Source organism: Elgaria multicarinata, chromosome 20 (assembly GCF_023053635.1).
Source record: "Elgaria multicarinata webbii isolate HBS135686 ecotype San Diego chromosome 20, rElgMul1.1.pri, whole genome shotgun sequence".
NCBI classification, from domain to species: Eukaryota; Metazoa; Chordata; class Lepidosauria; order Squamata; family Anguidae; genus Elgaria; species Elgaria multicarinata.
Window position 1 is genome coordinate 14,060,189 of NC_086190.1, and position 26,347 is coordinate 14,086,535.

The 26,347-nt window shown below is 48.7% G+C and overlaps 1 protein-coding gene across 1 annotated transcript in view; it reads right to left on the reverse strand.

Moving 5' to 3' along the window:
- Nucleotides 1-26,347, reverse strand: part of AGRN (agrin) — a 269,076-nt gene that overhangs the window by 146,400 nt on the left and 96,329 nt on the right. The window contains exon 3 of the mRNA XM_063145056.1: nt 13,658-13,693. Coding sequence (XP_063001126.1) covers nt 13,658-13,693 — 36 coding nt within the window. The remainder of the gene's footprint in view (nt 1-13,657; nt 13,694-26,347) is intronic.

The window sequence follows — 26,347 nt, forward strand, 5'->3', positions numbered from 1 at the left end:
ATTATCCCATGAAGTGGATTGGTAGGAGATTCGGGACAGATAAAAGGAAGGACTTCTTCACACGGCACAGAGTTAAATTATGGAATTCGCTACCACAAGGTGTGGTGATGGCCATCAATTTGGATGGCTTTAAAAGGGGGTTGGATAAATTCCTGGAGGAGAAGGCTATCAAGGGCTACTAGTCATGATGGCAATGTACTCTGATATTAATCAGAGGCAGTATGCCTAGGTACACCAGTTGCTGGGGATCATGGATGGGAGGGTGCTGTTGCAACATGTCCTGCTTGTGGTTTCCTGGTCTATTTTGTATCTGGTCACTCTAGTATAGCTCCTGCAGCTTTAACTCTTGTGATGAAGAGGGAATTTCACCAGGGGCTGCACGCATACAAAGGACACCTGCTGAAATTCCCTTTTCTATACAACTGTTAAAGATACAGGAGCCCTGTCCTCCTTTCCATGTGGTCACCTTATCCTCACCCCAAGGAGCTCAGGGAGGTGTAGGTAGTTCTCCTCCATGAGGGTGACCATATGAAAAGGAGGGCAAGGCACCTGTACCTTTAACAGTTGCATTAAAAAAGGGAATTTCAGCAGATGTCCTTTGTATGCATGCAGCACCTGGTGAAGTTCCCTCTTCATCACAACAGTTAAAGCCGCAGGAGCCCTGCCTAGCATGACCAGATACAAAAGAGGGTAGGGCTCCTGCAGCTTTAACTGTTGTGATGAAGAGGGAACTTCACCAGGTGCTGCATGCATACAAAGGACACCTGCTGAAATTCCCTTTTCTACACAACTGTTAAAAGATACAGGAGCCCTGTCCTCTTTTCCATAGGGTCACCCTAGCCAAAGGTCCCTTGCGCTAGTACTATGCAATTTCGTGTAGACTTGGACGCAGCCCACTGAATTTGTGTAAAGCGATTTGCGCAAATTGCCTTGTATGGTGTGGGAGGAGGGGGAACCAAAAAAGTCCCCAAATTTCAGGAACACACTCCTCCTCCGCTCGCAAATGCAAGCCGAGTCAGGGACGCCGGAGGAGATTTCCTGGCGACGGACATCCCTATTTCAGAATGGCTCAGGCTACCTGATTCCTCATCGTGGCTCATGGGACGATGTGACCATGTGTTACTTGACTGTGTAGGAGCCCGCAAACCCATGTGGGTGGGTGGAATTATTACCACCCCGGCTGACGTCCTGAACCCGTTAAATATAACTGTGATTAAATTGATTTTCTTTCCGTTCTCTTTAAAAAAGAAAAAGAAAAAAGAATAGTGATGGTGAAGGGGAACTTAGATAAACATCCTCCATGGACCAAAGACCTTTGATTAAAATCGCAAAATTAAAGGGACCCCGGAGGGGGTCACAGATCAATGGGAGAGCACTTGTTTTGCATGCAGAAGGTCCCAAGTTCGTGGCCTGACATCTCCCAATTAAAACAATCAGGGAGCAGGAAATGGGAAAGGCGCCTTTGTGCCCAAGGTCCTGGGGAACTGCTGCCAATCAGAGTTGAGCATACTAAGCTAGTTAGAGAAATAGGCCGTAGCTAGACCTAAGGTTTATCCCAGGATTATCCCGGGTTCGTCCCTGCCTGAGCGCTGGATTGCCCTGTGTGGCACTTAGATGAACAGGTTTGACCCCAGGACAATCCTGGGATAAACCTTAAGTCTAGCTACGGCCATAGTCTAACCCAGTGGTTCCCAAAGTGGGCGGTACTGCCCCCTTGGGGGCGGTGGGATTGCATAGGGGGGCGCTAAGAGGCAAGGGAGCGGCAGGGGATCGCCCTGGGATTTCGCCCCGTCTAGCTAGGCAGCTTCCTAGGTTGCTAGGTTGGACTAGATGGCCTCCAAGATCTCTTAATATCCTATGATCTTCCTAATGGAAGGAGCAAGGACACCCTGAGATTCCCTGATGCTGACAGGTATGGGGGAAAACCAGAAGCATCCTTATTGCCTAGAAGAAACAGTCCATTCCTGAATAAAGAAGCATCACAAGAGCCGTGCTGGATCAGACGAAGGATGTACTTGATCCAGCGATCTGTTCCCACCAGAAGTGCCAACGGGCAGTTCACAAGCAAGACTTGAGTGCAAAAGCACCCTCCTGGACGTTCCCCTCCGATGACTGGCCTACAGAGGCAGATTGCCCCCAATGCTGGAGGTATTATATAGCCATCATGACTAGTAGCCATTGATGGACAAGACTCCAGGAAGCAACTGGACTATCCCACAGTTGCAAGGAGATGCCTGCTCAATTGGCGGGGCGCTAATCAAGAAATTCTGAGTGCATCTTTTGGAGAGGAAGAACGAAGCATGCCTCGAATTTTAATCCAGAAGAGAACGGAGAACGGAGCCCCGGATATCAGATGTCTGGGAATCACTTTATTAAAACGGGCCACTGTTCCGTATCCCACTGGATCCCAAGAACAGCTCCATACGCCAATCTGCTTTTTCAGGACCTTGGAGTTTTCCGACAATTACTAAACGGCAGAACGGAACCACTACAGATCTCTCGAAATGCCCTTCGGTAGAATAAGAAAAAGCCCACCCAATTTAGCACTCGGCTTAAGCACCATGGTCTGTGCAACCAAGGAGGTGGATAACGTCTGTTAAGATGGTCATTAATCTGTATTAAGCAATCCAGCAAGCACACATAGAATATTCATGAACATTCCAACTCCTGAGGGGAAAGGGCTGGTGATGGAATGTTGAGGATCAGTGCAGCTGATATGATGGGAGTGAAATGCTGTTTGCCTTCAAGGATGGCCTCACACAGAGTTGAGAGGATGTTCGGCTTTAGAAAGGCTGCAGGAACTCAAGCTGGGGGGTGATAAATCTAGCCCTCTGGGGACTCAATCTGTCCCTTTAGGGTTCTGTAACCCCCCCTCCACTGATTAGTGGATGGTTTCCTAGCTTTTGCGTAGTGGTTCACCCACCACCCCGCATTCAAAAATGCCTCTCCAATGGCTTAGTTACTGGCAGTATGAGGTTTAAAAATCTGCTGGTATTTTTGGCCACACCGCTTTTGCCTTTGGCCCTGCCCATCACTGGAATGCAGCCCTGAGAGCTTCTCTGAAACAGATGGAAGAAGTTATGCACCTCTCCTCTATAAGGAACAGAGATGGTATAATATGAAAGGCATCCATCTTAGAAGAGGCATTCTCCTCTCACATACAAGATGGAATCCCTCTAACACCATCTTAGAAGAGGCATTCTCCTCTCACATACAAGATGGAATCCCTCTAACACCATCTTAGAAGAGGCATTCTCCTCTCACACACAAGATGGAATCCCTCTAACACCATCTTAGAAGAGGCATTCTCCTCTCTCACACAAGATGGAATCCCTCTAACACCATCTTAGAAGAGGCATTCTCCTCTCACATACAAGATGGAATCCCTCTAACACCATCTTAGAAGAGGCATTCTCCTCTCACACACAAGATGGAATCCCTCTAACACCATCTTAGAAGAGGCATTCTCCTCTCACATACAAGATGGAATCCCTCTAACACCATCTTAGAAGAGGCATTCTCCTCTCACACACAAGATGGAATCCCTCTAACACCATCTTAGAAGAGGCATTCTCCTCTCTCACACAAGATGGAATCCCTCTAACACCATCTTAGAAGAGGCATCCTCCTCTCTCACACAAGATGGAATCCCTCTAACACCATCTTAGAAGAGGCATTCTCCTATCACACACAAGATGGAATCCCTCTAACACCATCTTAGAAGAGGCATTCTCCTCTCTCACACAAGATGGAATCCCTCAAACATCATCTTCAAAGAGGCGTTCCCCTCTCTCAGAAATCACAAGCTGAATATGAGCCAACAGTGTGATGTGGCTGCAAGAAAGGCAAATGCTATTTGGGGCTGCATTAATAGAAGTATAGCTTCCAAATCGTGTGAGGTACTGGTTCCTCTCTATTCGGCCCTGGTTAGGCCTCATCTAGAGTACTGCGTCCAGTTTTGGGCACCACAATTCAAGAAGGACGCAGACAATCTGGAGCGTGTTCAGAGGAGGGCAACCAGGATGATCAGGGGTCTGGAAACAAAGCCCTATGAAGAGAGACTGAAAGAACTGGGCATGTTTAGCCTGGAGAAGAGAAGATTGAGGAGAGACATGAGAGCACTCTTCAAATACTTAAACGGTTGTCACACAGAGGAGGGCCAGGATCTCTCCTCAATCCTCCCAGAGTGCAGAACACGGAATAACACGATCAAGTTAAAGGAAGCCAGATTCCAGCTGGACATCAGGAAAAACTTCCTGACTGTTAGAGCAGTACGACAATGGAACCAGTGACCTAGGGAGGTTGTGGGCTCTCCCACACTAGAGGCATTGAAGAGGCAGCTGGTCAACCATCTGTCAGGGATGCTTTAGGGTGGATTCCTGCATTGAGTGGGGGGTTGGACTCGATGGCCTTGTAGGCCCCTTCCGGCTCTACTATTCTATGAATCTATGAAATAAGATAGAATCCCTCTAACACCATCTTAGAAGAGGCATTCTCCTCTCACACACAGGATGGAATCCCTCTAACACCACCTTAGAAGAGGCATTCTCCTCTCACACACGCAAGGAGGAGACGTCTCTCTAATATATCGGCTGCACTGACGTCCCCTGAAAACAAATGTATGCTCTTTAATTCAAGAACAATGGTCCTGTACATTTGTAAATGTATGCAGACTTAATCAATTAACTAATTAAAACCAATGTGATTAAAACTGGATGACGGGCCCCATGCAATGATCAGGAAACTGAACGCAGCCTTCAGCGTGAAGATCTACGTCCCCATGGCAGCCCTGGGCAGGAAGAATTTACAACGCTTTCATTTTTAATCAGCTAACTGGTCTTTAACAAAAGAGAGATTGCAAAAGGAAAACACCTCTCCACCCCAGGATGGTCCCGAAAGCCCGCAAGAAGCAGACGGCAAACCCAATATTTATGGGGCCGAGAAGGGAGAGCATGCGTTTCTTCCAATATTTAATTTATCAAGTGTTTTTTCTTTCTATCCTGCATCACCGCTGAGGGTTTTACGGGGCTATAAAAAGGCGTTCCCTCGTGGCCTCCCCACACCTGTTTTTTTACGGGCAGTGCAAACGGAGGCGCCGCTATCGTTCAGCGGTTAACCTGAGGTAGTGTCACCCCTGTCCTCTCCCACAAAGACACACACACACCCCGCAGCCTTTGCAAATCTTGTTGGGGTGAAGAGAAATTTGAGGCGCTTCCTGGTTCTGGAAGCCCCAGAAGAAGCAGGGCTCGAACGAGGAGGTTTTTAATCCCCAGTGTTGGAAGCTCCGGTGAACGTCTCCTTGCAGCAGGTGGGTGAAAGGCACCTTTGCATTCTGGCATCTCATGCCGTGCTGCACCCAGAGCCTTGCTCAAAGGGGCCTGGGGTGGCGAAACGCTGAAGAAGAAACCCTGAATCTCCAGCAGGCTTTCAAGACATTAGAGCGGCCCACCCGGGCACGAAAAAGCCTGGGAAATGAGCACGGAGGCGTCATTAATTATCAATAACGCCTGTGCGCTGTAGATAAACAAGCCGGCGCGCCCGAGAACACAGGCGGATTGATTGATCGCAACGTCTCTCCTTAGAAACCGTTCACCCCCACCGTCCGGGGCAATCGTCTCCCCCTTCAGCAGCTCCGAATCGGCTGCACCCCCCCAAGGCTCACCCACAGCCCGAGGGCACGATTGCAGGAGGCAATCCCCCAAGAGAGTTCCTCGGCTCTCAAAGGGGGCGCGACGTTCTGTCGAAGCACGAAAGATGTGTGTGTGTGTGTGTGTGTTCATGACCCATATTTTCCGAGCATGGCTCATTCCTCATTTAGAAGGAGTTGGGGAAATGGTGTGTGAGTGGATGCGAGGGAGAGGGAGAGAGAGAGAGAGAGAGAGAGAGAGAGAGAGAGAAAACCTCCAGGACTTTTAAGATCCCCGTGGGGTTTCGGTAGCTGACGATGGCATCCATCAATTTCAGGGGGCGTCTTGAAGTGGTCCACTTTTAGGGTAGCAGGGAGACCAGACTTAGCATCTGGAGGGCACCAGGTTGAAGGAGGCTGATTTAGTGCACTGTAATCCCACCCTTCTCCAAGGGTGGAATTAAAAGGAAGACTCTTGTATGGAGAGAAGGTGAGAAGGGAGAGAGAATAGATACTGCTCCATTTAGTGTCCTAAATTTAAAGGGCAAATCCTTTGCCAAACCAGCATCCAGGTCTCCATCCAACAGCATGCCAAGTGTGGCGTAGTGGTTAGAGTGTTGGGTTGGGACATGAGAGATCTGGGTCCCCACTCAGCCATGAAACTCAATGGGTGACTTTGGGCCAGTCGCGGGTTCTCCCAGCCTCACCTACTTTACAGGGTTGTCGTAGGGATAAAATGGAGAGGTGTGAGGATCACATACCCCACCTTGGGTTCCTTTCAAGATGGAAAAAGGTGGGACAGAAATGTGATGGTGATGCCGATGATGCTGCTGATGATAGGATGGGTATCACAAAACACCCTATAGACTCCTACTCCGGAAGAGAATATGCCTAGTACATTAGAAAAGGTGCTTTTATTTTTAAAGGGAAATATGTCATCTACATAGGCTTGAGATATTAATATTTCACAGTACCGAGATGCAAGCTACACCTACGTTCATCTTTATTTTTAAACAAGACACCCTTGGTCCAATTATAGATTAATCACATTATTTTTTTTTCATCAAACACCCGTTGTTCTCCTACTCTTGACAAAAAAGGGGGGGGGAAGGAAGAAAGAGAGGAATCAACAAGCTATTAATTGGCTGCTGTTTCTTAGAAATGTTTTGATCACCAGTATATTTTGAAAGGGGGGGGGGAGAAAACCAACTCCATGTATGTAATGTTGTCAACCAGTATTTCTCTTACCTGTCTGAAAAACTGCATCAAAGAAGCTAAACTAATAGTAAGAATATGAGAACATAAGAAGAGCCCTGCTGGATCAGACCGAGGGTCCGTCTAGTCCAGCACTCTGTTCACACGGTGGCCAACCAGCCCTCGGCCAGGGACCGACAAAGCAGGACATGGTGCAACAGCACCCTCCCACCCATGTTCCCCAGCAACTGGTGCACGCAGGCTTACTGCCTCGGATACTGGAGGTAGCACACAACCATCAGGGCTAGTAGCCATTGATAGCCTTCTTCTCCAGGTGTTTATAGCGGGATCTGAAAAGATCCAAATTTCCTATAGCTCCACCCAGGTTCCATTCCGGCTCCCTAATCTGCCAGCTTCTCTTCTGGGGAACTCCGGGTTTCATTCTTTGGCGTCTATTTTAAGAGCCCCTTTTCACCCGTCATCCCTCCCTCCCACCTCGAAGTCCTGTCTTCTCAATTTCGCTTTGTCTCCATCGGTTTCAACTTCATCAGCACTGCCCTTTGGCGTTTTAAGCTGTCCAAGAGCTAAACAGGCTCGAATGGAGCAAAAACATCAACACTTTGCCACAACTGCATGTCCACTTGCAAACGGAACACTACAAAGCATTTCTTGGGCCTGCCTCTGCCTTGCACGTGCCGAGCTGTCAGACCAAAACACAGCCAGTACCGATAAAGATACACTTTGTTAAACCAGAACTGCTTGATAGCACAGATCTAAGTAGGGCTGTGCACGGAGCCCCCCAAACCGCTTCGTGGCCCGATCCACAACTTTCAGATCATGCCGATCCACTTCGGGTTGATCCGACCCTCCCCTGCTCCACTCTGCAGAGCAAGATCTGGAGGGGCAGATCGAGGTTTTGCCCCCCCTTCCCTACTTACTTGCCTCCATGGCGAATGGCAGAGGCAGATAAGTGAGGAAGGGGGGCAAAATGAAGGCTGAATAAGCCCCACTCCACCCTGCCCCCTTACGTGGCTCTGCCGCCATCACTGCATGGACTCCGGGTGGCTCCGGCACCAGCTGAGCCCCCTCCCCCCCACCTTACCTGCGTTCGGAGCTCTGGATGGAGGCGAACCGCTTCGCCTTGATCCGCAGCTTCCCCGACCCGATTCGGATCCACTTTTGACAGAATCGGATTGGGTTGCTCCGCTGCAGATTCGCAATCCGAATCGGAGCGGAGCACGGCCCTAGATCTAAGGTCTTGCCTAGTACACTTTGTAGGTAATGTACGCAGAGCTGAGGAAACAATACGTTGAGCCCTTAATTGTTGGGTTCAATTATATCTCCTCTGCAAGCATAATTCTAACACTACTGGCTGGTACAGACTATTACACATCATATTGGACTGCCAAGTTTGTCATCTTGGCCCTGTGGGGAAGAAGAAAGACCGAGGGGACAGGAGCAGGCCGAGGAAACATCGGGGCCTGCTCCAGTTGGACTCTTCCCCCACCCCCACAGGGCAAACTGCCATCTTGGTCCTGTGGGGAAGAAGAAGGACCGAGGGGACAGGAGCAGGCCGAGGAAACATCAGGGCCTGCTCCAGTTGGACTCCCCTCCTTCGGGAGCAGGACAATCCCATCAGCCCTTTTCCCAGTCCACTTAATTTCTCTCTCTCTTTACCTCTTCCCTCCTGAACTCCTTTTCCTTGTGTGTCATGTCTTTATTAAACTGTAAGCCTGAGGGCAGGGACTGTCTTTTTTGCGACGTGTAAGCCGCTCCGAGAGCCTTTTTTGGCTGAGGAGCGGGGTATAAATATGATAAATAAATAAATAGAAATAAATAAATGGGCTCTGGAGAAATGAAAGTCACTGGCAGCCATAAAAGACTAAACTTATTAATATAATATAATATATTAGAGTGACCATATGAACAGGAGGACAGGGCTCCTGTATCTTTAACAGTTGTGTTGAAAAGGAATTTCAGCAGGTGTCATTTGTATATACGGGGAACCTGGTGAAATTTCCTCTTCGTCGCAACAGTTAAAGCTGCAGCTGCCCTGCCCTCTTTTCAATCTGGTCACTCTAGTAGAGCTCCTGCAGCTTTAACTGTGGTGAGGAAGAGGGAATTTCACCAGGTGCGACATGCATACAAATGAACACCTGCTGAAATTCCCTTCTCTATGCAACTGTTAAAGATACAGGAGCCCTGTCCTCCTTTCCACAGGGTCACCCTAGTAATAATATGTCAGCAAATATTGTCCAGGATTACAAGATGTTTTAACCTGCTCTTGTGAGCCATTTTATTAACACTTTGTATTTTTGGCATTACCTCTGGCGTGAGGAGTGTTTTATCATGTTTCTGTATGCGCAGGGCCTGACCGGCTAATAAGCAATAAACTGTCGTCGTTGTATATCTCTGAAAGGCTAGGATTCTCCGAGTTGGTAGCGTGAACAGTATCCGAGGTGAATGTGTGACAATATCTGAGTCCCATGCATGTCCAGGTGCTTGGAGTACCGCTCCCAAATGCACCCTCCTGCAAGAATGACTGGTTATCCCACCCCCTCTACTGTAAAATTGACTGAATCCACCTTTGGGGGGGGGGGGGAGAATCCTTTGCAGTTCCAAACCTATCACCACTGATTCTCCCTGTCAATTATAACAAGTCCTCTCTCTGCTTGTTCGTTTCCAGCTCAGACACAACATATAATTTTGACAAAGGCTCGGAAAACTCCAAAATGATGCCAATCCCCTTTCTTCAAGAGGAACACGCGGAACCCATTAACAATTCCTTGCCAGTTCAGTGGGCAGGTGGATGCAATTTGCTAGGGCCGCACATATGTATCCTGATATTAGGGGAAGCTGTTTGAATGCAAACCACAGCCTGCTAGGGCCCTGGTACATTATCTGTGCGCAAGGTGGGTTTACTTTGGCAGAAGTGGTGAATTTAAATGGAATATATATTTAGACATACATATATACATGGGCTGGCTCGAAAGCGAAGTGCAGAATTCACTCAGGATTCCTCACACACACGTACCTGCAGCTCCCTGGGATACAGAGCTTTTCGAGGAAGATTAGAAGTAGCTGAACTTCCCAGCCAGGAAATTCTTTCAGGCTCTGCCCATGAGCCCACCAAGATTCCACTCTGGCTCCACCCATCTTCCCACCAACGTTCCATTGCGGCTCCTCCTATTTTCCCACCAACATTCCATTCTGGCTCCACCCACCTTCCCACCAATGTTGCATTCTGGCTCCACCCACCTTCCAACAACATTCCATTCTGGCTCCTCCTATTTTCCCACCAACATTCCATTCTGGCTCCACCCACCTTCCCAACAACGTTCCATTCTGGCTCCACCCACCTTCCAACAACATTCCATTCTGGCTCCTCCTATTTTCCCACCAACGTGCCATTCAGGCTCCACCCACCTTCCCACCAACGTTCCATTCTGGCTCCTCCTATTTTCCCACCAACATTCCATTCTGGCTCCACCCACCTTCCCAACAACGTTCCATTCTGGCTCCACCCACCTTCCAACAACATTCCATTCTGGCTCCTCCTATTTTCCCACCAACGTGCCATTCAGGCTCCACCCACCTTCCCACCAACGTTCCATTCTGGCTCCTCCTATTTTCCCACCAACATTCCATTCTGGCTCCACCCACCTTCCCACCAATGTTGCATTCTGGCTCCACCCACCTTCCAACAACATTCCATTCTGGCTCCTCCTATTTTCCCACCAACATTCCATTCTGTCTCCTCCCATTTTCCCACCAACGTTCCATTCAGGCTCCACCCACCTTCCCAACAACATTTCATTCTGTCTCCTCCCATTTTCCCACCAACATTCCATTCTGGCTCCACCCACCTTCCAACAACATTTCATTCTGGCTCCTCCTATTTTCCCACCAACGTTCCATTCTGGCTCCACCCACCTTCCCAACAACATTCCATTCTGGTTCTTCTACTCATGTTCTTGCCAAGATCTTGTTCTATCCCTGCAGCGCCCCTGTCAATCTTCCATTCTGGCTCCTCCCCCGGCTGCTTGCCAACTGCATGGGGGGACCACGATCATCCTGACACCACAAAACATGGGGCCCACCATCGCTGTTCTGTCCCAGCTCCTTGCGAGTAAACGCGAGGAGCTGGGAACCGGGCACAGAGCTGCTCATGAGCTCTGTGCCCATCAGGGGTGGGGTGGGGGGAGTTTTTTTTAAAAAAAAACTTACATGTCGCTCAAGCGCTCCTTTCCTTTTGACAAAAACAAATCCAAAATGGCGGCCGCGATGTGTGGACAAGGGGGACAATGTCGCGATCCTAATATCGCAAGATCATACTCCTCCAAACCCCTCGTCTCGCCAAGCCCCTGGCCTGGGTCTGCCTGCAGCTTCTGTCAAGTGGATCCTTCACTCTTTTGTGTTTAGGATCAATAGCAGACGATCCTTAAACACCCAACGAAAACCTGCCGCGGTATCTAGAGGGTTGGGCGAAGAGCGGGGCAAAATCCCAACCCTCTCATTTGCCTCGGGCAAACAACAGTGCCAGCTTCACACATTACGGAGCATGAGCGTATGTACACCATTGGCGTGGAATGTGCACCGTCCCGCCAGAAGTGAGCTTGCACGGCTAACCCGCCGTTCGGCCAAAGGAATCGCACGGTACGTGCGTGCACGGCCTCTTCGAATGGGATGGCGGGAAGTCGTGAACCGTAATGCGTGGAGCGGCCCTGGTCTTTTCTCTTCAAAGTCTTCACATACTTGTTTTCGATTCCATTGAAAAGAGCTCAAAAGGGACGGGAAGGCTAAGTGTTTTGGCCTTGCAAAGAGAGAAACAGAGAGAGAAAGTCAAAGAGCAAAAATATTGTTTATAAAGGGATGCCAGCTGCGATTTGTCACTTTGGTTTAAATGGTCTATTATGAATTTTTTATTTATTTATTTTTAAAGATGCCAAGGTATACGAAGTGAAAGATCATATGGCTCTCCCACCCTAGAGGCCTTCAAGAGGCAGCTGGACAGCCACCTGTCAGGGATGCTTTAGGGTGGATTCCTGCATTGAGCAGGGGGTTGGACTTGATGGCCTTGTAGGCCCCTTCCAACTCTGCTATTCTATGATTCTATGATTCTATGGGTGGAAGAGAGCAGAATCACAGGAAAGGGTAGGTACTATTATTTTTTAATGCGGGAGAATTATTATTATTATTATTATTATTATTATTATTATTATTTATATAGCAACATCAGTGTACATGGTGCTGTACACTGCTTTTTTAAGTAGGGGGCATTCAAGGAGAAGTTGCTTCTAATGCCCTGAACCAATGGTATATTAAAGTTTTAAAAAAATAAATGAAATAATCATTCCTTACGTTTGTTTTAGATCTCACCCCTCCTCTAAGCAATTCCCAATAATGTTAATAATACTCAACCTCTTTTATCTTCACAAGGACCCTGTGAGGTAGGTCACGCTGAGAGAGAACCACTAAATATTGACAACGTTTGGGGCTTTTTCGCTTAGCTTTGGGTATGTGGGGACATGGCAGAGGTATATAAAAGTATGCCTGGAGTGGACAGAGAGATTTTTTTCTCCCTCTCTTATAATATTTGAACCCAGTGGGGCCATCCCATGAAGCTGATTGGTGGGAGATTCAGGACAGATAAATGGAATGGATTCTTCACACATCGCAGAGCTAAACTGTGGAACTCACTGCCACAAGATGTAGTGATGGTTTTTAAAAGGGGTTTGGATAAACTCCTGGCCACCTCCCATATCAGAGCCAGTCGCTGGGGAATACTGTGGAGGGGGTGATCATGGGCATTTTAGTTGGCCATTGTGTGATGTTGCTGCAAAAAAAAGCAAATGCTATTTTGGGCTGCATTAATAGAAGTATAGCTTCCAAATTGCATGAAGTACTGGTTCCTCTCTATTTGGCCCTGGTTAGGCCTCATCTTGAGTATTGCATCCAGTTCTGGGCACCACACTTCAAGAAGGATGCAGACAAGCTGGAGGGGGTTCAGAGGATGACCAGGGGTCTGGAAACAAAGCCCTATGAGTAGAGACTAAAAGAACGGGGCCTGTTTAGCCTGGAGAACAGAAGACTGAGAGGAGACATGAGAGCACTCTTCAAGGACTTGAAAGGTTGTCACTCAGAGGAGGGCCAGGATCTCTCCTCCATCCTCCCAGAGTGCAGGACACGGAATAACGGGCTCAAGTGACGGGAAGCCAGATTCCGACTGGACATCAGGAAAAACTTCCTGACTGTCAGAGCAGTACAACAATGGAACCAACGACCTAGGGAGGTGGTGGGCTCTCCCACCCTACTCAAGAGGCAGCTGGACAGCCCTCTGTCAGGGATGCTTTAGGGTTAAGGTGGATTCCTGCCTTGAGCAGGGGGTTGGACTGGATGGCCTTCGAGACCCCTTCCAACTCTACTATTCTATGATTCTTACCAACGGCCCAGGCTTACCCCAGTGAGCTTCCTGGCCAACGAGGCATTTGAACCCAGATCCCAGCTCAACTCTCCACCGACGCCAGCTTGCCGTAACAGAATCAGCAACAGGAACAACCATACATACATGGCAAGAATTAGAGACGCTATTATTAGATTATTACGAATTGGACATCATTTGTCTTCTGGCTGGCAAATTTAAACCAGTGAGCCACTGGGGAAAGGAGCGTGGTGAAAGGAGAACCAAGTGAGGCAGTGAAGCAGATCACTAGGTCACGGGAGGGGGGAGTGCGTTCCCCGCTGGAAGTGTCAGCCGACGGGGCCCGCGAGATCAGTTTCCAAGTGCCCCCCAAAAGTCAAGCGTAAAGAATACAATCTGAATCGTTTGTAACTCACCATCCTGAGGCTGCGGGAAGTAGTTCACCGGCTTGTCTGCAAAACAAAACGGCAAGGAGGATTATGAATACAGGGAAACATTTCCAGACATGAAACAGTAAAGCAATTGCTTTTGGCCTGCAGCTAGCTAGTAGCTTTAAAAACTTCGGACCAAACCAGGTCTCGAACGGCCCGGAATGCACATGAAGGTGAACAAGCGTGTTCCTTTCGAGAACTTGGGAAGTGAAATGTTGTTCATGTTTACTTCGACGTGAATCAGCCAGATTCACAACTGCGGCCAGAAGGTCTGAGCAAATAAACCCGCTTGTGGTGGCTGCCTGTATGTTTCCAAGCCCAATTCAAGGCCCTGGTTTTAACCTATAAAGCCTTAATTGGCTCAGGACTGCAATACCTGAAGGGACCCCTCTCCCAACCAGAACCTGCCTGGACAATACAATGAACATCTATGGCTTCCCTTTGGGTGCCTACTCAGAGTGAGGCTCAGAGGGTGGTAACAACCTGGAGGGCCTTCTCAGCGGTGGCCCCTCAACACTGTCACCTTTTCGGCACCAACTTAAGACTGCCCTCTACATGATGGGGCATTAATGCCAGTCCTCTAAGGAGGTCTAGTATTTTATTGGAACTGATTTTAGCTGCCTAAATTGTTTTAAATTTTGTACATTTAAATGTTTACGCTGTATTTTTATGCTTCTAGCACAGAACTTTAAGGAGGCTCATGTAATCATACTCTGTTTTAATTTCATGTATTTTAAATATTTATTATGTGTTTTTATATGTTTTTATATGTTTTATTGGTCTGTTGACTGTAATAAAAGTTATTATTATTATTATTATTATTATTATTATTATTATTATGCCGTGTTTTATTATTTTGTGAATTCTTGTAAACGTCCAGAGACCTTCAGCTCTTGTGCAGTATAGAAATAAAATAAATAAATATTTTTTTTATTATTAAGTCCCAGTGATTTCAAAGGGACTTGCTTTCCAGCTGTGATTACAGCTGGGAGGGTCATTCCTAAAGTTGATCTGACGGTGCCAGCTGTACCAGTGGCTGCTGCATATTCCAAATAGCATGCCTTGAGAACCATCCAGCACCCCCATTTAAAATGAAGCTGCCTGTTGCTTCCCTGCATGACTAACTATGCTGGCCTTGTTTCCTTCCAGCCACTGCTTTTGAGGGGTGGGAGCAATTCTGCCAAAAACTGATTATTCATTTCTAATGTAGAGAGAAGCAACAGAATATTAACCACCTTGAAAGGAGCCCCCCCTCTCTATATATATACCAGTGACTCATGCAGAGTCATAAGAACATACTCTTCCAAGATCAGAATTTTCTTGTTCATCACACACACTAAAAGCAAATTTGCAGGGGGGACGTGCATTCAGAGCCAAGTGCGTCTCCATTTTAAATTCTAGAACAAAAGGAACGTGCAAAGGTTTAGGGACCCGCTATAGTAAATAAATATGCTTCTCTTGTGGCACAGGGGAGGTAAAGGGTGTGACAGCCGCTGCCTTGGGCAAGTCAATCCATCAGGGTCCCTCCTGACGCCAGCCGCGATGCAAATCAAACTATTTATTACCTAGCGCACAAGGGCATCCCAAGACACGGATCCATCAAACTCATTTGAGCTGATTGGTGACCTGTGTCTGAAAAGCTGCTGTTCATTAATGGTGTTCTGCCATAAACAGTGCTAAAAAGGCTCCTAGCCGACATCAACTCTATCCCAATCAAAAGAGCGGTGAAATAAATAAAGAAGGGCCAGTAGAATCAAGAGGTAAAGGCTATCTCTGGACTGCAGTCATGTAGTGGACTGCAATCATGTTTGAATAATCCCTTCCGGAAAGCAAACTCTCCCTGCAGGTGGAAAACTAGCAGGTTGCAGAGGAAGCTGGGCTTTCTGTGTGCAGGGAGGGTTTGAGAATCGCAGAGTTTTCAAACGGGAACTGCCGGTGGTTATAGGAAGGAAGTTTCTTGTTCATACCCACGGACAGCGGAATGAAAGGCACATGGAGCAATTAATGCAGCTAAGCAAGAAGCTTGATGTGTGTGATGTATGCGTGTTTCAGAATTAGCTTAGGGGTAGGGAGAAGATGGAGGTGATGGGATTTAATCATGGCCACTATCTTCGTTACATATTAAAGGCCGCCCTGTCTGCAAAGAACATTCTCCTGAAAGGTAAAACTAGCACCGCTTTTGCCGTGCGACATACGCTGCTCCTTTCCAAAAGCCGATGTCACATCCAACCACCGACGTGACGCTTGTGCATCTGTCCCCGTACATCTCTCCTCTCTCAATCCTCACACACACACACACACACACACACACACACACACACACACACGACTCATTCCTGCGGTCAAGGCTGGATCGAAACGCAAGGAAAAACGGTGCCTCAAGAGAAATGCCTCCCACATACTTAACACTCGCTGCCCCACCCTTTCTATATCCAGCAGAAAACGGAGCCAAACAGCTGTCTGGGAATGGCAGCGAAAAGGGATGCTTCCCGACTGCCTAAGGGGGTGGGCCTTAAATCCACACTGAGCACAGGCACCCTGTTTTCTATGCCCTGGAGCACGTGAAGTCAAAACCAAGACGAGAGTGCCTCTGAGCTCGTGCAAGACGAGGCCCCCTTTCTTCGCAAAGAGACTCCAATGCAAATTGGATTTGGGCAAATCTTATCCTCCACCATCCATGTGTGTGGACTGCAACTCCCATCATCCCCTACCAGGCTGACTGGAGTTATCTTCAACACATCTAGAGGACACCGGCACGGGGAAAGCTGGGTTAGGGTTTTCGGAACAGAAGGCGTGACCATCGCCCAAGCCTGAACCTCTGAAGTTTTCATACAGTATTTATTTATGTATTATTACATTTATCTCCCGCCTTTTTTCCTGCAAGGAACCCAAGGCGGCATACATAATCCTCCTCCTCCTCTCCATTTTATCCTTACAACAACCCTGTGAGGTAGGTGGGGCTGAGAGTTTGTGGCTGGCCCAAAGTCACCCAGTGAGCTTCCATGGCCGAGTGGGGACTTGAACCCGGATCTCCTGACTCCCAGTTCAACACTCCAACCACTACACCACATTGCCAAATATCGTTTGCACAGAGCAGGAGCTTAGCTGCATGCTGGACACCAACACACATGCCAGAGTGTCAACTGCAGAAGGGTTTCGTTCGCACGTTTACAAACAGCTACTTTTGGAGGGGGGCGACTGAGAGCAGAGGGGACGTTCTTCACCTGCTGTCTCCTCGTTTCAAAGCATTACGCAGAGTACCCTATCACATATGGGGCCCAAATGGACGCAGCAGCGCAGAGAGAGAAGGTTGTTCACATTTGTACATGGGCAACGAAGCAGTGAAAAATGACCCTTGATCCTGGCTAAAAAAATTAAAACATTAGCTTGAGACACAGCAAAGTTCTGAGCAGCACAGAATTCTTCATCGGGCCGACCCCACTGATGGCAAAGGAACTTGTGAAGATGCAAAACACTTCCATGTTCCTATCCCGAGTGAAATCCAAAACCTTGTTCTGTCTACTTTAACGGAAGAAACACTCCTGGGATGGATCAAAGGTGTCTGTGCCTTACTATGGTGACCAACCAGATGTCTCTGGAAACCTAGAAGCACACGGATGGATACACCGTGCAATCTTACACAGGTTTAGACATTAAAAAAAAGCCCTACAACTAAACTTCCAGCATTTCCCAGCCAGACATGCCCAGCATACTGGCTGGGAATGATGGGCGTTGTAGTCCAACACCTCTGCGGGGCACCCGTCGGGAAAAGCTTGCTAGAGGAATTGCCGATCAAAAACCCAGTGGGATTGATCAAGCTGCATTTCCAATGATCTAGGGGTCGGAATATAAGCAGAACTGCAAGGGATCGCGCCCAAAGGTCCGCCATCTTGTTTCCAGCAACGGCCAGCCGGACGTTGCTGGAAAGAAGACAAGGAGAGCATGAAAACAACCAGGTTTTTCCGTCCTGTTGTCTGTTCAGAACATTTAATATTCAGAATGAGATTACAGACGCAAGGAAACTGCCTTCCTCCAGGTCAGACCATTTTTCCATCTCTCCTGATGGGGTGCTCTCCAAGGTCCCCGGCAGAGGAGGTAGCTTACTACCGATCTTCCCCATTGGATCGAACCCAGGACCTTCCGCATACAAAGCGGGAGCTTTGCCGCTCAGCTACGGTCTCTTCCATCCTCCCAGCATAGGAAGCAGCATGACACTGAGTCAGAGTATGGGTCCGTTTAGCTCCAGACTTGTCTACTCCAGAGGTAAGGCAGCCTGGTGCCCTCTTGATGTTTGGGACTTCAACTCCCATAAGCCCTGACCAGAATGGCCAATGGTCAGGGATTGGGGAGGGGAAGTATTGCCCAGAAGATCACAAGGGTTCCCATTTGCCTAGCCCTGGGATGCATGCATCAGCAGTGTCTCTCCTGGGTTGCCAGACAGTAGTCCTACCTGGAGAATGAACCTTCCGCTTTCTTTCTCTCTCTCTCTCTCTCTCCATCTACCTCTATCTATCTAGAAGTAGAGAATGAGGATTCCTTCTAACCCTACCTGCAGAAATAGAACAGGGCACCTTCTGCACATAGAATCATAAAATAGTAGAGTTGGAAGGGGCCTATAAGGCCATCGAATCCAACGCCCTGCTCAGGGCAGGAATCTACCCTAAAGCATCCCCGACAGAGGGCTGTCCAGCTGCCTCTTGAAGGCCCCTAGTGTGGGAGAGCCCATCACCTCTCTAAGTAACTGGTTCCATTGTCGTACTGCTCTAACAGTCAGGAAGTTTTTCCTGATGTCCAGCTGGAATCTGGCTTCCTGTCACTTGAGCCCGTTATTCCGTGTCCTGCACTCTGAGAGGATCGAGAAGAGATCCTGGCCCTCCTCTGTGTGACAACCTTTTAAGTATTTGAAGAGTGCTCTCATGTCTCCCCTCAATCTTCTCTTCTCCAGGCTAAACCTGCCCAGTTCTTTCAGTCTCTTTTCATAGGGCTTTGTTTCCAGACCCCTGATCATCCTGGTTGCCCTCCTCCCGTTATTCCGTGTCCTGCACTCTCACGCGCTCTGCTACTGAGCTACAATCCTTCCATTGAACACACATGGATGTTCTATTTTCCTGCTACGACTAATGGTTGCCCTTATCCACCATACATTTCAGGTGAGGCTTCAGTGCTGGGCATAACCCCTTGCTCCGATGGTCAAGAAACCTCAGGAAATGACCCAGCAATGACCCAGCTTATAGGATGCCGGAAGTGGAAGGGGTTGTGAGTGCATGGGCAAAATGTTAAATTAAAAGGTCATGAGACCACCACTATCCACCCAACCCAGCTTCTAAAACCAGGCTTGTAGCCACAGCGATACATGCTTTGGTTACATCTAGGTTAGAGAACCGTAATGCCCTCTACGTGGGGCTGCCCTTGAAGACTATAAAAACACCGCAACTGTTACAGAAGGTGGCAGCTAGAACTCTCGTGGAAGCTAGACTTTAGATCTTGTCATTCCTGTTCGGTGTCATTTACATTGGCTTCCTGTTAGTTTCCCAGCCCAAATCTAGGTGCTGGTTTGGGCCTTTGGAGTCCTAAATGGTTTGGGACCACGTACACTTGTACGAGCCTGCCCGAACATTAAAATCTGAGCTGGAGGCTCTAATCTCTGGCTCACCAGCAAGAGCCAGATTGGCAGGTGCTAAGTGCAGGGCTTTCTCAGTGGTAGCCCCACACCTAACTCCCTCCCCAGGGCTGATACGTACGGCTTCATCACTGCTGGATTTTAAAAGAAAAACCATGAAGACACATTTATTACAGTCTGCATAAGGTGCTTAAAAACCATTAGTTCCTTCTGCTGCTGCTACTGTGCTCCCTCGCTCTCACTGTGTGTGTGTGTATGTTTAATTGCAATCTGTATGTTACTGCTTTTGTAATCTTGTAAACCAACTTGTGAGGTCAGTGTGCCCATGAGAGCACTCTTCAAATACTTGAAAGGTCGTTACACAGACGGGGGCCAGGATCTCTTCTCGATCCTCCCAGAGTGCAGGACACCGGATACTGGGCTCAAGTGACAGGAAGCCAGATTCCGGCTGGACATCAGGAAAAACTTCCTGATGTCCAGAGCGGTACGACAATGGAACCAATGACCTAGGGAGGTTGTGGCCTCTCCCACACTAGAGGCCTTCAAAAGGCAGCTTTAGGTATGCTTTAAGGTGGATTCCTGCATTGAGCAGGGGGTTGGACTCGATGGCCTTATAGGCCCCTTCCAACTCTACTAATCTATGATTCTATGAAAGGCTGGTTTAAAATCTTTTGAATAAATAAATAAATAAATAAATAAATAAATAAAGACGAGAGAAACCATTCAAGGTTTAGCCTACAAACAAGCCCCTCCAAGCCACGCCCACTTTGCCTCGACGCTCCTCCCCCTCCCCGGCTGAGGCCTTCCACCGCTCCTTTCCCCCCCCCCCACTGTCCCAGCCACGTGCCGAGGGAGACACCTACAGTTGTTGAGGAAAAGCAGGACGGCAAATCCCAGCGTAGAAGTGGCCAAAAGGATCAGGCATATGTTACAAGGGATCATGAAGTATCGCACCACCAAAGAGACTTTGTGTTGGTACATCCGGTCCCGCTCCAAAGAGCCCGGTCCCAAAGGATACTGACAAGCAGTCATGCCGCTGACCGGGGCCCACGCCCCTACCGGGAGATCCAGGGCAGCGGTTGCAGTGGGCGCAAAGACACCTTTGCCTGCCCGTTCCCAAGATGGTAGCCAGCTAAGTGTTCTCAGGGGCTGCCATCCTCCACCAGACACGCTAGCGGGACCCGGTTCTTCAGGGGGAAGGATCTAACGTCGCACAGGCCATCTTTGAGATTGTAATCCAAAAGCAGGAGAAGAAAACCCCGAGCTAAAGGGATGGGCGTCCCATCAAGCGGCCTCCTCCATTGGGGATCGGACACGCCCCTCCGAACCAGGCGTTCCGTTACCCACAAGCCATTTCTACCAGGATCCGAACCAAACCCAGGAAGGAAACGCCGAAATGTCCCTCGGCTCCGGAACGTTACCCAGACGCACCATCAGATTGGGACGGAGCCGAACGAACTGGGGACACGAAAAAGTTGGCTCCATCCAACAGCTGCTCTTTTCGTGGACCGGGGGTGGGTGGGAAAGAAACGATAATCCGGGTTTTGAGATCTGTTTCCTCTCAGATGAGCGAGAGGAGGCTATCATGGAAGGAAAAGAAGGGAGGTGGAAGGAAGTCAAGGCCAGCCCTCAAAGAATAGCGAGCGCTAATCGAGTCTCGGGGAGTTCTCCGAAGGCGTGGCAGGCGTTACGAAGCCGCCAACTCAGTTGCCGGGCGGCCTTCTGTCCTAGAATGAGCCGCTTCAGCCCATGTGCAGCCTCTGACGACAACTGCGAGAAAGACACCGACGAAAGGAAGGAAGAAACAGCCCCCTGTATACGACTCCCAAACTTAATTGAGAACGCGAGCAGATAATCCCTCCACTGAGCAAGGCTACCGGGCCAGAACCACCGTGCTCCGCTTCCTCTTTCAAAGGGATGCCAAAGTCCGTCGGGGGCCCGGCTCGGCTTTCTTCGACAGCAGCTGGTGACCACCGCTTTGGTTGCTCCCTGTCTTCCCCTCCGCTCTCTCCTCCAGGGAGAGGCTACAAGAGACAGATCCCCGTCTCCGTTTGCCGATTCAGCATCGATGCACCGCCGCCTTCTCCCCGGGCTGCACTTGACATGCCGGTCCTTCCCAGAGAGAACGGCTGGTTCCTCACACTCGCATACCCATAAATATATCTTCTAGTAACGAAAATAAAAACCCGCGTCGGAACTCTAAAGACGTATCCACGCATGCAATGCACGAGGGTTCAAGGCGAAGGTTTTCAGAGCCCCAACTCCGGAGCGTTGGCAACAGAGAGGTTGTTCACGGCATGGGAAGGAATCGGAAGCAGCCGGGCGTACAACACACACCCAAGTTTCAGAAGCCGCTCGGCAGCAGCTCCGATGGTCTGGGGTGGCGAGGAAAGAAGGGACGGAATAGATTATCGTCCAGCGACGTTCCTTGGACACCGTTGCTGGTTTGCTCTTCTTACCCAGCGTGAGATGTACCTCTCCAAAAGGCGTGCAGTGGCTCCATCCGTCTCTGACGCGGGTCTCTCCCGCCCTCCGCCCAAAATACCAAAATACTCACGCAAACGTTCCACCGCTGCCAGACAAGCCAGAGAAAGGGATGGGGAGAGTATTAAAAAAAAGGGGGGGAGACGGAAAGAAAGGAAAAGGCACTCGGGGTCTTCTCTTTTGCGAAAGATGGAGAAGCCGTAAAAACAAAGGAGAGAAGATCGCCGGGGTGTGGGTGTGGGAGGAGGTATTTTCTGCCCAGGTTTCTCCGGGGAGCTGTTCTCATGCAAATAGGCGAGAGGATCCCGTGGTCACCCGTTGCCTTTCAAAGATACCTCTAGAGCCGTGGACACCTGTCAGCATTTCCACGGAGATGAGAGGGAGGGGGAGGAAGGAACGCTCCGCTCACTACTCCTTGCCTCCCTCGAAGAGACTGAAAGGGAAATTGCCCCCTCCCTTCCCACGCCACCCAGCACCCCCCCCTTTCAGCCCCGCATCTCATTTGTGAACTCAAGATGTTGAAAGGGGCGGAGAAGACAGTGTCAAAACTCATTATGTGTCTCTTTCTCCGCCACTCTTGAGCTCAGCTTCTCTGCACACACACAGGCGCACCCTCCCCGTAGACAGACGCACAGCCTTGGCCAGCGAAACAGCTGATTTGGGGGAGGGAGGGGGAGTCCCGAGAGGAGGGAGGAACACAGGGACAGAGATCAAGTTGCAAGCCGGGCTGGCGAGATGGTTACCTTTGAAGGAAGGAGATTGCCTTTCTAGAGAAGAGATCTAAAGTTGCAAATTGAATCCATGAATGGTTCAGAGGGTTAAAAGGAAGAGAGAGGGGGGGGGAAACCCACACCGATGTTTCATAAAAGGAGATAAAAAGTTTTCCCCCACACACAAGTAAAGTTGAAGGTATATCTCAAAAACACCATTGCAAGGATCACTCACTTTTAGAAAGGATGAAGGAAGAAGAAGGTGGTTTCTGGCAGGTGGCTACCAGGAGGAGGGCCTTCTCTGCTGTGGCACCCCGGCTGTGGAATGAGCTCCCTAAGGAGGTTCGCTTGGCACCTACATTAGATGCTTTTAGACGCCAGGTGAAGACCTTTTTATTCTCCCAACATTTTAACCATCTATAAATACATTTTAACATGGTGTTTTAAATTTGTAATTTTGCATTGCTGCTGTTTTTATCTGGTTGAGCTTTTATATTGCATTTTATATTATGGTTTTATACTGTTGTTTTATACTTTGAATGGTTTTAATTTTTGTGAACCGCCCAGAGAGCTCCGGCTATTGGGCGGTATAGAAATGTAATAAATAAATAAATATCAACAGTTATCAGCCACGGCAGCTAAAATCGTGGCTGCGTTCGCACATAACGCTAAGCCATGGTTTATGTAAACCATGGTTTGTTGCTTTCAAGCCAACAAATCTTGGCTTGCTTTCTTAATTTTTGTTTTGTTTTGTTTTGCTAACCTTCAGAGCGATTTCATTGTCAGGCTGATCTATCTGAGCGCCTCCACTTCAGCGTGGTGCAGCACAACCAAGCCAGGGGGAAGCCACGGATCTGCGTCCATACATTACAACAAGCCATGGTTTAAACAAGGCATATTTCATATGCTCAATAACAAACCATGGCTTTTAATTGTGGTTTGTAGCTGGGTTAACAAGCCATGGTTTGTTTGCACGGATGCATTCGGCCCAATGGTAAGCTGAGTTTCAACAAACTATACCATGGTTTAGCCTTACATGGAAACCCAGACAGCGCCTCTAGGGAACAGCAGCATTTAACATCGCCTCCTGTGATTGGCAGATCGTACAATACCACAGAAAGGGCCAGGCTTAATATAAATACCAAGGCCAGCTCTACCATTAGACAGAGTGAGGCGATTGCCTCAGATTGCAGCAGATTTGTGGTGTCATGAAAGGGAAGCAGATGGTTAGTTATCTGAGAGAGTGCCTTCTCCCATACCAACCTGCCCCATCACTGAGAGCATAGGAGGGCATGCTCCTGGTGGTTCCACATGGACCTTTGCCCTGAGTGGAGACCACCAGGAGAACAGCCTTGAGTGTGGTGGCCCCTTCTCTTTGGAACTCCCTGCCCCTGGAAGTCAGGCAGGCACCAACACTAGGCTGCTTCCGACGACGCCTGAAAGCATTTCTGTTTTGAGATTCCTGTTAATCTCCATTTTTGAAATCCCAGCCTGGAATCTGAGCCAGGAGATTTACGTACATTCTTACTCATTATGAACCTATGTAAATCTCCTAATTATAAAACAAATATCATACAATCCTAGAATCGTTGGAAGGGGCCTATAAAGCCAACCCCTGCTCAATGCAGGAATCCACATCAAAGCATCCCTGACAGAGGGCTGTCATGACCTCCCTAGGTCATTGATTCCATTGAAGAGAGACTGAAACTGAAGAAGAGACTGAAGAGAGACTATGAAGAGAGACTGAAAGAACTGGGCATGTTTAGCCTAGAGAAGAGAAGATTGAAGGGAGACATGATAACACTCTTCAAATACTTGAAAGGTTGTCACGCAGAGGAGGGCCAGGATCTCTTCTCAATCCTCCCAGAGTGCAGGACACGGAATAACGGGCTCAAGTTAAAGGAAGCCAGATTCCAGCTGGACATCAGGAAAAACTTCCTGACTGTTAGAGCAGTGCGACAATGGAATCAGTTACCTAGGGAGGTTGTGGGCTCTCCCACACTGGAGGCCTTCAAGAGGCAGCTGGACAACCCTCTGTCAGGGATGCTTTAGGGTGGATTCCTGCATTGAGCAGGGGGTTGGACTCGATGGCCTTAGAGGCCCCTTCCAACTCTACTGTTCTATGATTCTATGAAATCTTCCTCCGGTCCGCAAAGGCTCCAAGACCATGGAGGCATCCCTCAAGACCGGAGCTGTCCCTCAACAAAGGAGGCTGCTCTCATTCATACCCAAAAGCATTTTGACAGGGGCCTGAGGGGAAAGGTGCCCTAGAAGCAGAAAGGGCCATTGTTCCACTTTCTAAGCGCGTGTATACACACACACACACACACACACACACACACACGTCTGTGACACTGGCACTATTCCTTGGCCGATAACGCCTCAGATTTCAGCGCCAGGCTCTCTCGGGAACACTGGACCTCATCCAAAAGCTTTAAATCTCCCAGCTCCTGTCCTCACCCTTGGAAGAAATGAAAAGAAAAGGGGAAAGAAAGAAAGAAAGCTGCAAACAATTCATTTGCATGCCTCAATTTGCATGTTTCCATATGCAAAGCGAGCCTAGCAAAGCCCAGAGGGACGGCAAGAATGTGCCCTGAAAGAAAAGATGGCCCCTGCAGGGAGTGACGGAACAAATAAATTCAGGAGAATGCGAAGGTCTCCCCACACACACACCACCACCACCACCCCTCTTCCCTCCCCAGACCCATTTCCACGCTCCTTTGGCAGCAGAATTTGACACACACAACCGGCACGGACAATGGTCGTGAAAGGAGAGAGAGAAAAAGAGGAATTCATCAACAGGAATCCTTTCTGGCACAACAAACGGAGGTGACCCGTCTGTTTCGGCGCTTTAGAAGGGACGGCCGTTGCCGGAAAATCCGGGCCTGTTCGGGACACACAGATTCCCGTGCCACTCCTGACACAGTTTGCATTGTGGAGGTTGTTCCTGAAATCCGGGAACTTTCTCGGGGTGTTTTTTAGGCAGGGAGGGCGCAAAAAGCAAATTGCGCAAATGATTATTATTTACATTAATGACGTTATTATTTATTAAATTGCGGCTGTGATTTGCGCAAATTGCTTTACACAGTTTTTCTTTAAAAAAAAACAACGAACCGGAAATCCACAATCTGTCCCAACTAAATGTAGATCAGGTTGGGCCAGCTTGCCGGAAAGTTGAGCCAAAATCCGGGGGGGTTAAGCCAACTACAGCTCAGTGAACTTCACCCCCGTTGGATGGTTTCTTCAAACATCCGTAGGCTTTAGATTGCACATAGGGTGTGCCAAGGCTGAACCTTCCTTCATTAAAAAAAAAAAAAAAATCACTGCACACAGAAACTTAGTATCACAGAGAGGAAGGTCCTTGTTTCGTCCTCTCCTTGACATGCTGGTTTTCTTAGTATGGGGGTTGATTATTATTATTATTTTTTAAAAAAACTTAGTTTGTAGGAGCATTGAATCATATGCCCACCCACGGCCTGCAATACTGAAGCGTAAGAAACAGGCTTGTACGAAGTTAGACACTCAGTCCGTGTAGTTCAGTATTGCTCCCAATGACTGGAAGCGACTCTCTGAGGATTCATACAGGAGTTTTCCCAACCCTACCTGGACATTGAACCTGGGAAGTTCTCCACGCAAACCAGGCATGCTGCTACTCCGCTAGAATCCCTCCCTCCAAGCAGCCGATAAGAGCTGGAAGTGTGAAGAGGTAACGGAAATAGGTAGGGCTAGACCCTAAAAAGGATCCAGCAGTTCCAGTGAATGAGAGCCTGACAGAGGCCCCGTTCAGAAGACACCTTAAGCCATGGCTTTAACCACAGTGGCTAAGCCAGAAAGCTGGGCTGTGTTCTGAAGACACCTTAA